The sequence below is a fragment of the Thalassophryne amazonica genome, chromosome 5 (genome assembly GCF_902500255.1).
Source record: "Thalassophryne amazonica chromosome 5, fThaAma1.1, whole genome shotgun sequence".
NCBI classification, from domain to species: domain Eukaryota; kingdom Metazoa; phylum Chordata; class Actinopteri; order Batrachoidiformes; family Batrachoididae; genus Thalassophryne; species Thalassophryne amazonica.
In genome coordinates this window covers 53509461-53526742 of record NC_047107.1, presented here as the reverse complement: position 1 = coordinate 53526742, position 17282 = coordinate 53509461, and the positions used below count along the sequence as shown (strand labels likewise).

General features: G+C 40.9%; 1 protein-coding gene across 1 annotated transcript in view; it reads right to left on the bottom strand.

The window, feature by feature from the left end:
• Positions 1-2367: 2367 nt before the first annotated feature.
• svopa (SV2 related protein a) overlaps positions 2368-17282 on the bottom strand; it is a 35179-nt gene continuing 20264 nt past the window's right edge. The window contains exons 11-17 of the mRNA XM_034170270.1: positions 15382-15458; positions 13790-13894; positions 12951-13062; positions 12773-12854; positions 11144-11233; positions 10354-11051; positions 2368-2377 (exon numbers count right to left, since the gene is read on the bottom strand). Coding sequence (XP_034026161.1) covers positions 10839-11051; positions 11144-11233; positions 12773-12854; positions 12951-13062; positions 13790-13894; positions 15382-15458 — 679 coding nt within the window. The 3' untranslated portion in view covers positions 2368-2377; positions 10354-10838. The remainder of the gene's footprint in view (positions 2378-10353; positions 11052-11143; positions 11234-12772; positions 12855-12950; positions 13063-13789; positions 13895-15381; positions 15459-17282) is intronic.

Below are 17282 nucleotides of genomic sequence, written 5' to 3'. Positions count from 1 at the left end.
ACCCGCGGGCATCGCTCCCTCCTTCGACTTTTTTATTTATTTCATTCCCAAGACATGGTTTTCTATTGGAAGCGTCCTCTAGTGAACCCTAAGCAGGTGTTAGGCCATTATTTCAATGTGACAAACGCTCCCATTAAAACATGAAGGATTTACAAACCTGATTTTTTTAAAAGACCCTTCAGCCACAGGTGCAGCTGGCCTGAGGCCCCCTCCGCACGTGGCCTCAGCCACACGTGCAGCTGGCCTGAGGCCCCCGCACGTGGCCTGCGGGAAAGCACCTAAAAGGCCTGGAAAGCCCCCTGACAGACTAAATGACTAAGAGAGCCCTTTTTTTTGGGTTGAACACCTGCTAGTTCAACCAGAGGACATACAGTTCGGATCAGGACACTTGATAGTTCATCACAGTTCAAATATGGACCTAAAAATTCTTCTACAATGTGTTATACATCATACTGACAAAGTGAGGAACCTTGGGGTAATCTTTGATCCTACGTTGTCCTTTGACCTCCACATTAGGGACATTACGAGGACTGCTTTCTTTCATCTGAGAAATATAGCAAAGATTCGCCCCATCCTGTCTATGGCTGATGCTGAGACTCTGATTCATGCGTTTGTCTCTTCTAGATTGGATTATTGTAATGCTTTATTTTCTGGCCTGCCGCAGTCTAGCATTCGAGGACTTCAGTTGGTACAGAATGCTGCTGCCAGACTTTTGACACAAAGTAGAAGGTTTGACCACATTACTCCCATTCTGGCATCCCTTCATTGGCTACCAGTTTCTGCCAGATCGGATTTTAAAGTTTTATTGTTGGTTTATAAAATTGTTCATGGACTGGCACCTTCCTACCTGGCGGACTTGGTTAAGCCCTACGTACCTGCGAGGCCTTTGCGTTCACAGGGCGCAGGGCTACTGTGTGTTCCGAGGATGAACAAAAAGTCTGTGGGGTATAGAGCCTTCTCCTACCGTGGTCCGGCTCTTTGGAACGATCTACCTGCTGTTATTCGGCAGTCTGACACGGTGGAGATTTTTAAATCAAGACTGAAGACCCACTTTTTTAGACTGTCTTATCATTAATTTTTTAATCTTTGTGTTTGCTTTGTAATTTCTTTTTATTCTACTGTGTTTTATCTTTTTACTGTGCTTTTCTTGCTTTTAATTTTGATTTTAGCTTAATTTGTGTTGTTGTGAATTATGTGAAGCGCCTTGGGGCAAACTTTGTCGTGATTTGGCGCTATATAAATTAATATATTGAAATTGAATTGTTGCATTTATATTTTTGTTCAGTGTATTAATATAAGTAACAGGTTGGTCATCATTGGTAGTGTCCCACAGCAGGCTTACTCAAGGTTCATGAAATGGGTAATATCGCCACCTGGTGTACATGTACCATTAATGCAGGTACAGTGGAGTTTCACCAAGAGCTCTAGTATATGCAACCTGACAAAAGAGAAAGAAACACTCTGTTACTGTTATTTTCTGTTTATAACAGATAGCTACAGTGGGGTAAAAAAGTATTTAGTCAGCTCCTGATTGTGCAAGTTCTACTACTTAGAAAGATGAGAGAGGTCTGTAATTTTCATCATAGGTACACTTTAACTATGAGAGACAAAATGACAAAAAAAAAAAAAAAAAAACAAATCCAGGAAATCACATTGTAGGATTTTTAAAGAATTTATTTGTAAAATTATGGTGAAAAATAAGTATTTGGTCAATAACAAAAGTTCAACTCAGTACTTTGTAACATAAGCTTTGTTGGCAATGACAGAGGTCAAACGTGTCCTGTAAGTCTTCACCAGGTTTTGCACACACTGTAGCTGGTATTTTGGCCCATTCCTCCATGCAGATCTCCTCCAGAGCAGTGATGTTTGGGGCTGTCGCTGGGCAACACAGACTTTCAACTCCCTCAACAAATTTCTATGGGGTTGAGGTCTGGAGACTGGCTTGGCCACTCCAGGACCTTGAAAGCTTTTTACAGAGCCAGTCCTTCATTGCCCGAGTGGTGTGGTTTGAGATCATGTCATGCTGGAAGACCCAGCCATGTTGCATCTTCAGTGCTCTCACTGATGGAAGGTGGTATTGGCTTAAAATCTCACGATACATGGCCACGTTCATTCTTCCCTTAACACAGATCAGTCGCCTTGTCCCCTTTGTAGAAAAACAGCCCCAAAGCATGAGGTTTCCACCCCCATGCTTCACAGTAGGTATGGTGTTCTTGGAATGCAACTCAGCATTCTTCTTCCTCCAAACATGACGAGTTGAGTTTTTACCAAAATGTTCTATTTTGGTTTCATCTGACCACATGATATTCTCCCAATCCTCTTCTGGATCATCCATATGCTCTCTGGCAAACTTCAGACGTGCCTGGACATGTACTGGCTTAAGCAGGGGGACATGCCTGGTACTGCAGGATTTGAGTCCCTCTCTGCGTAGTGTGTAGCCTTTGTTACTTTGGGCCCAGCTCTCTGCAGGTCATTCATCAGGTCCCTCCGTGTAGTTCTGGGATTTTTGTTCACCGTTCTCATGATCATTTTGACCCCACGGGATGACATCTTGCGTGGACCCCAGATTGAGGGAGATTATTAATGGTTTTGTACGTCTTCCATTTTCTTACAATTGCTCCCACAGTTGATTTATTCACACCAACTTGCTTGACTATTGTAGATTCATTCTTCCCAGCCTGGTGCACATCTACAATTTTCTTCCTGGTGTCCTTCGACAGCTCTTTGTTCTTGGCCGTGGTTGAGTTTGGAGTCTGACTGTTTGAGGCTGTGGACAGGTGTCTTTTATACAGATAAGTTCCAACAGGTGCCATTAATACAGCAGGTGGAGGACAGAAGATCCAGAAGATCTTAAAGAAGAAGTTACAGGTCTGTGAGAGCCAGAAATCTTGCTTGTTTGTAGGTGACCAAATACTTATTTTCCACCATAATTTAAAAATAATTATGGTGGAAAAAATAAATCCTACAATGTGATTTCCTGGATTTTTTTTTTTTCTCATTTTGTCTCTCATAGTTGAAGTGTACTTATGTTGAAAATTACAGACCTCTCTCATCTTTCTAAGTAGGAGAACTTGCACAATCAGGGGCTGACTAAATACTTTTTTACCCCACTGTATTTCATAATCAGTAGCACCTTAATCTAAAATTTCAGTGTGTTTTCCATGAATGCAAAAAAGAAAGCTAACTTGTAATAAATAAGAACATGAAGCACCACTCGTTTTGAAAGATCTTTTACTATAATATCACACACATCTTCATCGAGTGCACGAACAAGAATGTGTGTAGACACCCAATGCAGTACGTCAAACACTGGCAGGTAAGAATCAGCTCACTGTTAATGTGTCAGCATGTCTCATTATCAATAAAACTTTGCTGTTGGTGTTTTAGTGGTAGAATCAGATTGGAAACGTCCATCTCCACATCACTCTGACAGGATGACACCTAAACCATGTATCAGTGCACTATTTACAACACAAAATGTAATGTTCTGCCAATGGGTGTATCTCTTCTGTGTGTATATCCTCAATGTGTTAAACAAAAGTAGCATGGTTCAGGTTATGGATCAGAACACCATATGCTCAGGTTCATAGGAGTTACCTTTGGGTGATGGAAAAAAATGTTGTACTTTAACTTCCAAACTATATCTTCAAATGTAGTGCGCACCATTTTATAGTATGACCATGTGATAGTGCAGATAGTGTGACGTGACCTTTAGAAACTATCAGTTGTATGGATATATGTATGTATGTATGCCGCTAAAAGCTTCATGTTGCAACACTAGGCGATTGTCAGCTTGTTGTCAATGAATGATCAAGTCATGAGGTGACCATTTCTGCTTCAAAGTGATGAAACTCTGATATCCAATCACATAAGAAAACACAAAACAAATACTTGTGTGTATGGCCACTAACTGGACTGTGAGTGCCTGCATGGTATGAGCTTCTGGCCCCCCTTTTTCTTTAGTATATCATCTTTAAAGAAAAGCAACTCCAGGCCTTAAGTCTTGTGCCAAGGAGTCATCAGTGTTTGGTACGGGCATATTTTAATACAAACAAACAAAGTATGGTGTGATTTCAGTGAAATTTGGTGCAGAGGTAGTAGGCCTCAAGTCAAGGAAGAGTTGATGAGATTTTGAGGCAGCTGTCAATCCAGGATCTTGTTGCCCTTTTCCTGCCTATTTAATTGTTTGTCAGTGCAATATCTCAAAAGGACATGAGTAAATTTCAGTGAAATTTATTCAAGATGCAAGCCTTGGGTCAATGAAGAAGCCATTACATGTTTTTGTGGATCTGGATCAAGGGACATCTGAGTTTTGATAATTAGTTTCTTTTGACTGGTCACATTTTTGCCCGAGGTCATCACATTGAATCTGATGTGGATCCATATGTTGATCTGAAGCAAGTTTTACACCGGATGTCCTTCTTGACACAACTCCAGATCTACAATGGAGGACAGAGTGCAGGAAGCCTTAAACTACAGACTTTCTCTTTGTGAGGTAAGCATGCTACTCAATGGCAGCACTGTGCCCCCTGATATTGGAGCTTTGGACTTTGATATTCATTCATTTCTTCTTGATTACATGATCAAAGCAACCAGCAGTCAATTGCAATTAGGGATCAGAATCAAACTCCGGACCCTTCTGACATTTGATCCTGATTACATGGTCAAATCAATCATGATCTAAGTTCAGCAGTTAGGGTCAAAGCTTAGAATCAAAGATCGGGATCAGTTTCAAACATGGCTGTTCAGGATACCATTATGCACAGTATATCTAATATTCCATAATTTTATTTTAGTTTGCATCAGATCCTGATCTGGTGGACAAACATACTTTTGGACATGGGTGGCCCACTAGAGTGGATTAAGGATTGGAATTTCAATTTCAATTTATTTTCATTTATATAGCACCAAATCACAACAAAGCTGCCTCAAGGCGCTTCACACAATAAGGTCTAACCTTACCAACCCCCAGAGCAACAGTGGTAAGAAAAAACTCCCTCTAAGGAAGAAACCTCAAGCAGACCAGACTCAAAGGCGTGACCCTCTGCTTGGGCCATGCTACCGACACAAATTAGAAAACAATGCACAAAACGAGTATTCAGGAAATGTTGCCGATGCACAGGACGGTTTCCGGAACAGATACCACACCCATCTCTGGATGGAGCTGCACCTCAAACAGACAGAAAAGAAAAAAAGCAGAATCAAGTATCAGAAAGACAACAAATATAGTGTAATTTGTCAGCATTAAGCAACAAGAAAAACAGAAGAAATACTAAGGTGATCGCCGGCCACTAGCCCTAAGCTTCACTAAAAGACCCAGAATTTGGATAATGTTGAGGCGGCGGCCTGTTCCGTTTCCTAATAAAATGAATTAAAAGAGTAAAAAGCATAGAAACATACTATGCCAGTATGCTAGCCATACAAAAGGGAAAATAAGTGCATCTTAAGTCTGGACTTGAAAGTCTCCACAGAATCTGACTGTTTATTGATGCAGGGAGATCATTCCACAGAACAGCGGCTCGATAAGAGAAAGCTCTGTGACCAGACTTTTTATTCACCCTAGGGACACTAAGTAGTCCTGCACCTTGAGAACATAAAGCCCGGGCAGGTACGTAGGATTTAATTAGGTCAGCTACAGTAGTGTTCAGAATAATAGTAGTGCTATGTGACTAAAAAGATTAAACCAGGTTTTGAGTATATTTCTTATTGTTACATAGGAAACAAGGTACCAATAGATTCAGTAGATTCTCACAAATCCAACAAGACCAAAGATTCATGATATGCACACTCTTAAGGCTATGAAATTGGGCTATTAGTAAAAAAAAAAAAAAAAAAGTAGAAAAGGGGGTGTTCACAATAATAGTAGCGTGGCATTCAGTCAGTGAGTTCGTCAATTTTGTGGAACAAACAGGTGTGAATCAGGTGTCCCCTATTTAAGGATGAAGCCAGCACCTGTTGAACATGCTTTTCCTCTTTGAAAGCCTGAGGAAAATGGGACGTTCAAGACATTGTTCAGAAGAACAGCGTAGTTTGATTAAAAAGTTGATTGGAGAGGGGAAAATTTATACACAGGTGCAAAAAATTATAGGCTGTTCATCTACAATGATCTCCAATGCTTTAAAATGGACACAAAAAAAACAGAGACGCATGGAAGAAAATGGAAAACAACCATCAAAATGGATAGAAGAATAACCAGAATGGCAAAGGCTCACCCATTGATCAGCTCCAGGATGATCAAAGACAGTCTGGAGTTACCTGTAAGTGCTGTGACAGTTAGAAGACGCCTGTGTGAAGCTAATTTATTTGCAAGAATCCCCCGCAAAGTCCCTCTGTTAAATAAAAGACATGCAGAAGAGGTTACAATTTGCCAAAGAACACATCAACTGGCCTAAAGAGAAATAGAGGAATATTTGTGGACTGATGAGAGTAAAATTGTTCTTTTTGGGTCCAAGGGCCGCAGACAGTTTGTGAGACAACCCCCAAACTCTGAATTCAAGCCACAGTTCACAGTGAAGACAGTGAAGCATGGTGGTGCAAGCATCATGAAAAGGGCATGTTTCTCCTACTATGGTGTTGGGCCTATATATCACATACCAGGTATCATGGATCAGTTTGGATATGTCAAAATACTTGAAGAGGTCATGTTGCCTTATGCTGAAGAGGACATGCCCTTGAAATGGGTGTTTCAACAAGACAATGACCCCAAGCACACTAGTAAACGAGCAAAATCTTGGTTCCAAACCAACAAAATTAATGCCTCGCAGATGTGAAGAAATCATGAAAAACTGGTTATACAACTAAATACTAGTTTAGTGATTCACAGGATTGCTAAAAAAGCATTTTGAACATAATAGTTTTGAGTCTGTAGCATCAACAGCAGATGCTACTATTATTGCGAACACCCCTTTTTTACTTTTTTTTTTTACTAATAGCCCAATTTCATAGCCTTAAGAGTGTGCATATCATGAATGCTGAGTCTTGTTGGATTTGTGAGAATCTACTGAATCTACTGGTACCTTGTTTCCCATGTAACAATAAGAAATATACTCAAAACCTGGATTAATCTTTTTAGTCACATAGCATTATTATATTATTATTATTATTATTATTCTGAACACTATTGTAGGTAGGGAGGTGCCAGTCCGTGAACAATTTTGTAGGCTAGTAGCAGAACCTTAATATCTGATCTCACAGGGACAGGAAGCCAGTGAAGAAATGTCAAAATGGGTGTAATGTGGTCAAACTTTCTGCTTCGTGTCAAAACTCTGGCAGCAGCATTTTGAACCAAATGGAGACCCCTAATGCTGGACTGCGGTAAACCAGAAAACAGAATATTGCAGTAGTCCAATCTAGAAGAGACAAACGCATGAATCAGGGTCTCAGCATCAGCCATAGACAGGATGGGACGAATCTTTGCTATATTTCGCAGGTGGAAGAAAGCACTCCAAAAGTTTACACTAAAGTTTTAGATTAAGTGGCAATGTTTTATTTCTTATTTCTCAAATTTGGAGGTTTTGCCTGAGTAACTGTGCCTGTCACTGGTTTCATATTAGTTGTGTATATGTGTGCATATATCCAACATGGTTTTATGTTGACTCTGAGGAGCTGAGATGGGGGGGGCTATTTTGCCTTTTTTTTTTTTCTTGGTTTGTTACAAAAAAAAAAACAACAAAAAAAAACTTTGTATTCACTTTTATTTTTTTATTGTGTCAGTATAATACTGTTATATGCTTCTTATTAAAATGTATATCAATGGGTTCATTTGTGGATTAAAAAAAAGTATATGTGTATTCTTGCAATTTGTTTGTTTGGTTTTAATAAAAATATTATCAAAAAACTAAACAAAACAGTGAGAACGACTGGTCAGGTATGACGTCAACCATGCAAGGGCACTCCCAGTAATACCAAAATGATTTTCCAGCCTATCAAGTACAATATAATGATCCACGCTATCAAACTCAGCACTGAGCTTTAACAGCACCAGAACTGTAGTGGTGTCTGAATCCATTGCAAGCACAAGATCATTCACCACTTTAGTGCGAGCTGTCTCTGTGGAATGGTATTTTGTAAAAGCAGACTGCAGTGGCTCAAAAAGATTATTCTCGGTAAGGTAGACCACAAACTGCCGTGAACCACTTTTTCCAGAATTTTAGAGCAAAATGATAGATCTGATATGGGCCTATAGTTTTCCAATACACTAGGGTCAAGGTTAGATTTCTCAAGTAATGGTTTAATCACTGCAGATTTGAAACATTTAGGAACAGATCCAGAAGTTAATGAGTGATTAATCATTTCCAGCACAGTCGGCCCAAGAGTGGACCACAGGTCATTAAACAGTTTTGTTGGTATAGGATCAAATAAGCAGGTTGTGCTTTTTGTAGACGTTATGAGTTTTGTCAGCATGCCTAGTGAGATACTATCAAATTCTGTAATTCTAGGTAATACCTCAGTAATGGCACCCACCTCAATAGCAGGGTGTAGCGGCTGGGTTAAGGCATGCTGGGATATTGTCAACCTAATGTCTTCTATTTTCTTCTCGAAGTAATCTAGGAAATCTTGTGCTGTAAAAGGAGAGCGAACTACAGGTGGTTGTCCATGTATAAGTGTTGCCACCGTGTCGAACAAGAACTTTAAGTTATGCTTGTTTTTGTTGATCAAATCAAAGTAATAAGTTCACTTTGTAGCCAGTAGTGCATGCTTATAGTCTAAGATAGCATCATGCCACGCAAGGTGGAATACTTCTAATTCTGAACTACGCCATTTCCGTTCTAGACCTCTAGCTTTATGCCTGAAGTCACACAAGTAGTCGCTGAACCAAGGTGACTGTGTTTTGGGGGGGGCCTGGTTTTAACAAAGGTGGTGCAGTCATGTTAAGTGTAGTTTTAAGCACTGAGTTTAAACTATCCACAAGACTGTCTGCTGATTGGGCATTTGCAAAACGTGAAAATAAGATATCAGGCAGTCTAGCTTCGAGTTCAGCCGCAGTTGAGGAGTTGATGCATCGCTGTAGTGATATATAAGGTTGTTGTTCCACTAAACATGGCAGTGAAACTGTAAACTTAATAAGTGAGTGATCAGAGACCACTGATGTAAGAGGCATAATGTCAATATTTGTGACAGCAATACCACGTGTGAGAACCAAATCCAGGGTATTTTCACTAATGTGTGTCGAGTCCTGAATGCATTGCTGAAATCCTAATGCATCCATAATTTCCATAAATGATTTGCAGAGGGGATCAGAAGGTTTATTTATATGAATGTTAAAGTCACTAATAATCAGGATGTTATCTGCACTCATTGACAAGTTAGAGATGAATGCACCAAATTCATCTAAGAGTTCAGAGTATGGGCCAGGGGGCCTATATATAGTGACAAAGTAATACGGCTGATTTTTATTCTTCTGACCTTGGCAATACGTAGCATCGTGGGCAGAGCGGAGAATCCGATGCTCAAATGAGTTATATTTGTGACCCCCAACAGCTAATAAGCTAAACCTAGATTTATAAATAAGAGCAACACCCCCGCCTTGCTTCGCATCACGAGGGACATGACTAAATGTGTATGCCGGTGGGCAGGCCTCATTTAAGGGGGGGGGCAGCTGTAGGTTTAAGCCAGGTTTCACATAACCCAATCATATCTAAGTGATGATCCATAATTAGATCATTAATCAACAAAGATTTTGAGGATAGTGACTTTATGTTAATGAGACCCTGACTAAGGACCTCAGTGGGGTTGACGGTTGGACTGTTTGGGTTTAGGAGTGGTTCCAGAGTAGCATATATAAGATGCCTGGAAGTAGGTTTAGGTTTGAGACATTCCACGCGAGTTGTAGGTAGCAGACACAAAATCTTTGATATTGCTGGAACAGCCAACGGGCCATCCTCAATTTCAACATCATCTAATGTAGTAATGGGTATTAAGTTTGCAAAGCATATCCCTCTATGAGTTTTATGGACACGTCTACAGAAGCAGGCCACAGTCTCAACTTGTTGAATTTCACTCCCTGGCACATAAACTGCACTATCACCATAATGGATTTTCTGCACTGATTTCCCCACAAAGCTAATGGATTCCATACCCACATTGCAGGGTCTCCAATCACCTGATTTGTTCTAGGGTTTACCTTAAATGGGACTGTGGTTCCTTGGCATAGGTATGCACTCTTTGAACACCCTTCTTAGTGTCTCCCTTTGATTTCTTTGGATATTTTGGCACCCCTACATGCATTTGAAGATAAGGACAGATAAACACAGGACTGTTTGGCCTTGGCATAGGTATGTGATCTCTGAGTTTCCTCTAGTTTTTTTTTATTTAATATATTGGTCTGCAAATAACTAATGATGTGATCCTCACATTTAGAAATTTGTGTGCCCAACTTCACACTCTTCTTTGTCAATGACTCAGCAGACTTCAATATGCTGAGTAAAGGAGCTGCTTCATAAGGTAAACATCTCTGAGTAGAGGTTTAAGGCCGACTCGTTGCACAGTTCCTCCTTATTCTCCTTTGCTTCTGTAAAACATTATTCAAGTCCCCTTACTGACGCATTTGAATTCCCTAAGGATCCATGATTTCCACCACTCCTTTACTTTGATCTGTTACAGCTCATTTGTTCTTTACTGACATCTAATGTCCAGCTATACAGTGACAAATTGTGACTGCGGTGGTGGTGTACGCCTATGATTAACACTGAATTGTTTGAAAAATACTGTACAGTGTACTGCCTGACACTGAAGCCACTGTATTGCCTAAACTGAAGATGGAGCTGGAGAAGGTTTCCCTTTCAGCATCTCCGTGCCTCTTCACCATGGTCACCTCGTGCTTGATGGTGAAAATTTTGTCAGCCCTGGGAATCTGTGCTGGAACAAGGAATTCCACCTTCACTATGAGAAGGGGCCCGGCCCATCATCTCCTGACCCCACTCACAGTGGCTCGACTCCTGGAGGCCACGGCCAGTTGTCTCAATTGGCAGTGCACAGGAGGCAACAGCAGCTAGGAGGCAACAGCAGCAGTACACCGAGAAAGCAAGGTACACAGAGGACTCCAACATGACCTGCAGGAGGAAGCCAGGAGAGGACCCACAATTATTACCTTGGCTCATCCTCACTCAGTCATAAAGTGACAGTGCTGGTAGATTTGTGTTACCTGAGCAACAAATGGTGTAATAAGTGCACCAACTCTGGCCATTCCACTACTTGCTCCCAGACCTACAGCCCTGGTCGCTGTTGGGTACACCTGCAAAACATGACAAATTACTGCCTTGTCCTGCCTTTTGATCCTTTTACAGATATTTGGCCTGAGCAGAACCTTTTAACATGATCCAAACACAACTGTACTTGGGTAATAACCATATAGTCATATGTCTGTACCACTTTAAATTCATTTGCAAATAGATGTAAAGCTGGCAGCCATGTTGTGAGGGGCACTGCTGTTTTGCAAACAAGGGTGGACTCAGAATTATCCCGGTAAGGTCAGCCAAAGGCCAATAATTCAGGTCAAGGTCACTGGGGTAAAAACTTAGATTTAAACCAGGTAATGAACTGTATTGTTTACCAGGAAATTCCATCCTAAACAAGGTGACCACATATTCATGCTTTATTTACTCTACCTATCTGATACAGCCCTTAGTATCTTCATGCTGTTTCTCAAATACGATGCCTTTGTTATGTGTCGGACGCAGCTCGGAGAACCGACCAGCGTTTGAAGGACCCAGTATGAAATAAGCAGAGCACGGTTCAAAGGCTAACTGAATTTAATACATAACAGTGATAATATAATAACAAAAAGGTGCGGTCTGGCGTGGTGCGCTCCCAGCAGCGCTAACGGTCCGGAGCCAGAAGTTGTTTCGGACCCAAGGACCCCGCCGACACCCCCCAGGTGGCCGCAACAACCGAGTCTGTGAAAGAAGGAACCATTATGTGAGTCCACACTCTACACACAGAACACTTAAAGGTGTACAAACAGCAAACACTTCCTGGCTTGATTACTGATCAGCTTCCCAACCTGCAGGCATGGAACAATCAGTTCACAAAACTCCACTGCAGTGAAAGCTGATACATGACTAACAAACAGCTCAATACAATAAGGTGTGAGGGACACCGCATTTACTGACTGTATAACTGTTAGTCACAAAATCTAACGTACCTCAGGAAGTGTGCTGACGAGCGTGAGACCTCACCCCCTCCTCTTTCACAGACTGTGCATCAAACCTGGACGTTCTCAGCATCCGCTGCTGATGAGATGGCTCCCGAGACGACGATCTCACCCGTCTGGTCACAAGGTCGAGTCTCTGGCAAATACACACTGTGCACTCCAGTCTTAAATGCCAACATGTTCCAATCCATCCAGATGCACCACAGCTGTGAGTCCTGACGAGTCGCAGGTGATCAGGGTGAGGTCCTGACAGCCTCAGCAACACAGCCACTCAGTCCCAAACGCACGCCACCTGGGAGGAAACCAAAAGACAAACAAACCGGCAGCCAGGCCCCCCCAGCCATATAACAGCCTTAATCTAATACTTTTTGACAAGTTGGTGACTCACTAAACTGCTAAAATAATACTATAAAATTTCCAAACATTGCTTACCACAAATCAATACCTACTAATTAACTGAATGTTTTTTTTCAATGGCTTGAAGTGGCTTTTTACAAGTTTCTTTACATCAGTGTGTCAGTGTGTGCAACCCACTGCCGCACCATGTGCAGGAATCTTGCTGTGGTGTGTTCCTCAGAAGATAGGTGAGTATTACCTATCATTTTGGTGGGTCTACCTTACCTCTGGAGTGTACACATAAGCAGCCTGGAAGCCTCCTGCAATGAAAGCTCTGGCGATGAATATCAACACGGTCATAGATGCTCTGCAACAGAGAAACCAAAGCAGTAATACTGCAGTAAAAGTGTCCACAATTTAATAATAACAAAACACTTCAGTTTCTAAAGTTAGTCCACAATACCTCCCAACACAACCATAGAGAGGAATAATACACAGAGAGAAAACAAGGAAGCACAATGCCATGGTCTTCCTCCTCCCTAACCGATCAATAGCCCACAGGGTTATCAGCAGTCCTGCAAAGCAAAAAACAGTAACTTTTGAAAACCTGCATTTGAGTAAAGTTGGTATGATTGCCTAAAATTAGGTTTGTCCTTAATTTATAGCAAAGGTTACTTCATCAACAGGTTGTGGAGCATACACGCATGGAATCAGCTGTATTTTTATTACATTTGTGTTTGCAAAATAAAAATGGCCATTATGAGAAATGGATATTAATATTATGATTGCATTATTTATTATTTATAAGTGCATGTAAGTATTTTATTTTGGTTGGTGTGTGAACAAAACCAAGGACAATGTGATCTGACTGCGAAAAATCAATCAAGGCCATGGGACAAGGTAAACATTTTGGCCCAGTGCTTATATTTAGAACAAGGGAGCAGCTGAAGGGAATTACTATTACATTGTGCATATATACACTGAAAACAAGGAAACATTACTTAAATGTATACGTATATACTGGTTGCACATATTCAGAATGTGTCCAAATAACATAACTTCTTATCTTTCTAATTGAGAAAAATACAAAAAATATTTAGAGACATTTTGTTTATGTGCAACCAATATACATATTTAAGCCATGCAAATTATTTCAATAGACCATTTCAGTGTATGTAGTGCTAGTGCACAGTGTAGTGCTTTTAATACATAACAGTAATTACAATAAAACAGATGTGGGACCAAGACTGTTAGATTTTTTTTTAAGTGTATAGTTTAACAGTGTGGAAATGGAGACTTTACCTGGGAATTCAGATAACGTTGTCCACAGCAAGTCTTTATAATCATCAGAATTCAGATATTTACACTCCAAGCTGCATCTCAGCTCATTCTTATCACCCATGGACACTAAAGGAAGCCATGAAGTGAAATAAAACAGCACAAACACACAGGCTCAGAATGCTTTTTGTAATACTATTTGTAAAGAGAAAATTCATTTCCATTCCATTCCAACCACAATAATTATTAATTTTATTTCCTCTTTTGGTTTTCCAATGTGGACTACATTCATCTGAAGCAATGTTGCAGACCTAGCTTTTGGAAATTTGCAATTTTAGTTACACCTGCTCCTAAATTTCATCATGCATGTGATGTAAGATTATTCCCTGCAACCATCCCAAACATGTTCAGCAGGTGGCAGATAAACGACATGTAAACTCAACCACATTCCAACCACCATCCAGCAGATGGCGTTGTCAGCAGCTGGTAGTCAAGTCTATGGCATATTCCATATTCAAAATAACTTGCTTTTTGGCTTGATCTGGTGCATCAAAGTAAACTAACATTCATCATTTTATCCAGATTACATGTAATTTTAATTTGGTCTGTTAAAAGATGACAACATTTATTGTTTTTGAATGATCATATGAACAAACTGGAGGAGACAGACTCACTCATGTATTCACTACATTTTACAGGGGACACGCCCAGGCTTTTTGAAAGCTGAGGTCAAAATTACCACAAGTTGTTGAAATACAGCTTCTGCACCAAATTAAAACATATGTGTGTCTGTGAATGTATGACGTCAGTTAGCATTAGGGTTACCACCTTTCTAGAAATGAGAATAAAGGACGCCCACCACGGCTCCTCAGGGCCCCTAACACCACCCAAGGAGTGGTATATTTAATTTTGAAAAAAATCATTTAGTCATACTTATAGCTTTAAGTGCTTTATTAACACAAAACTGTTAATGATAAAGTGTGCAGTCACTGAAGTGCACAATAATAAATATAAATATTAAGGAAAACAGAACAATAATTTTAATCTTTAAAGTGAGGACATTTTTACTTTAAGAAGAAATAAAAAATTAAAATACTTGTTTGCCTACAGTTTGCCTTGTATCCATTGACACTACCACTGTCAAGCCAGGGGTTTGACTCTTCCCACTCATGTCTGTACATTTGACAACATTTTTGTTTCTTTGGATGTGGTGGAGTTTCGGGTGTAGACATGCCAGGCAACCAGACAACCTGTGACAGGACCAGAAAGGAGGGCACATGGAGATGCAGATGTGAAGGTCTGAGGTCTATCCACTGTACCTCACGTGGGGTCCTGTAGCGAGGACCCCACGTGAGGTACAGAGATGACATTGGCACCCCATAATATTTCCTGTGTTTTATTTTGTTCACTATTCAGTATTGATGAGTGTGTGAGTGTGTGTGAGACATTTATGAAAATACAGAACAATTTACATCTTGCATTGAATCAATACAGGATGCAACAATTAACTGTCAAATAAAGGACAATTCTGCATTTTAAAGGACGGGTGGCAACCCCAGTTATCATACAGCAGGTGAATGTATGATAACGTCAGTATCATTGAGGCTGTGACTCACTTCCACAGGCACCTTCCTCCTGAAACAGCTCTGTAGTGAGCAGCACCAGCCCGTAGTAGGAGAAGGCATTTGCAAACCTGACAACACACAGACACAGCTGTCTGTGAATATCAACAGACACAACATTGTCTATGACTATCCACAGACACAGCGTTGTCTATGAATATCCACAGACACAGCACTGTCTATGCATATACACAGACACAGCGTTGTCTATGAATATCCACAGACACAGCACTGTATATGAACATCCACAGACACAGCACTGTCTATGAACATCCACAGACACAGCATTGCCTATGCATATCCACGGACACAGCATTAACTACGAATATCCACAGACACAGCATTGTCTATGAATATCCAATCACAGCAATGACTATGAATACGAGGTCTGTCAATAAAGTAACGGTCCTTTTTATTTTTTTTCAAAGCTGTTAGAGACTGGCACCTGGAAACCATTCGAAAAATTTATCTGGCTTTCGGTGAAAATTTTACGGGCTTCACAGAGAATAAGGTCTGTTACTACAGCTTTAAGGACCCCTTTAAGGACGCTCGGCGCGCTGCGCTCCGAGCTGCGACTACGCGGCACAAGCCACCAGACCATTTCTAAACGGATGGCTCTGTCGATACGAGACCGTCGTGTGCTCTTTCTCTGGTTATCACAAGAGCTGGACATCAGCCATTTTCCGGCAGATTTCACTTTTAACAAGAGATTTTGTCATGGAAAGCCGCGCAGAGGCTTCGCGCGTCACGGCCGATTCGCTGATGAAGCGAGACAAAGGAACACCTCCGTTTCGGAGTGATAAAGGACAAGTTGGGACATGCCCAGCTCTCCACAATTTCACTGATACTTACTGGACTGGTAAGCATTGAAAGCCGAGATAGACATGATGCCAGTCTCTAACAGCTTCTGAAAAAATTCTGATGGAAAAACAGTCCTTTTCATTCCGCCATTTCCAGACAATGAAAATCCGACGAGGGGGCGGGACCAGTCCTTCCCAAGGCGTGCTCACAGGCGAATGACATCACCGACAGGCGTGGAAAAACTCACGCATGCGCACGAGGGTTCAAGCATGTCTGATGTAAAAACATATGAATGAAATCCATATAGGTTTTGAAAAAAATAAAAAGGACCATTACTTTATTGACAGACCTCGTATCTAAAGACAGAGACAGCATTAACTATGAATATCCACAGACACAGCATTGTCTGTGAATATCCAAACACAGCAATGACTATGAATATCTAAAGGCACAGCATTGTCTATGACTATCCACAGACACAGTGTTGTCTCTGAATATTCACAGCCACAGCATTGTCTATGACTATCCACAGACACAACATTGTCTATGAGTATCCACAGACACAGCACTGTCTATGAATATCCAAACACAGCAATGGCTATATATATCTAAAGGCAGAGACAGCATTAACTATGAATATCCACAGACACAGCATTGTCTATGACTATCCACATACACAGTATTGTCTGTGACTATATCCAAAGACACAGCATTGTCTATGACTATCTACAGACAAAGCATTGTCTATGAATATCCACAGACACAGCATTGTCTATGAATATCCAATCACAGCAATGACTATGAATACGAGGTCTGTCAATAAAGTAACGGCCCTTTTTATTTTTTTTCAAAGCTGTTAGAGACTGGCACCTGGAAACCATTCGAAAAATTTATCTGGCTTTCGGTGAAAATTTTACGGGCTTCACAGAGAATAAGGTCTGTTACTACAGCTTTAAGGACCCCTTTAAGGACGCTCGGCGCGCTGCGCTCCGAGCTGCGACTACGCGGCACAAGCCACCAGACCATTTCTAAACGGATGGCTCTGTCGATACGAGACCGTCGTGTGCTCTTTCTCTGGTTATCACAAGAGCTGG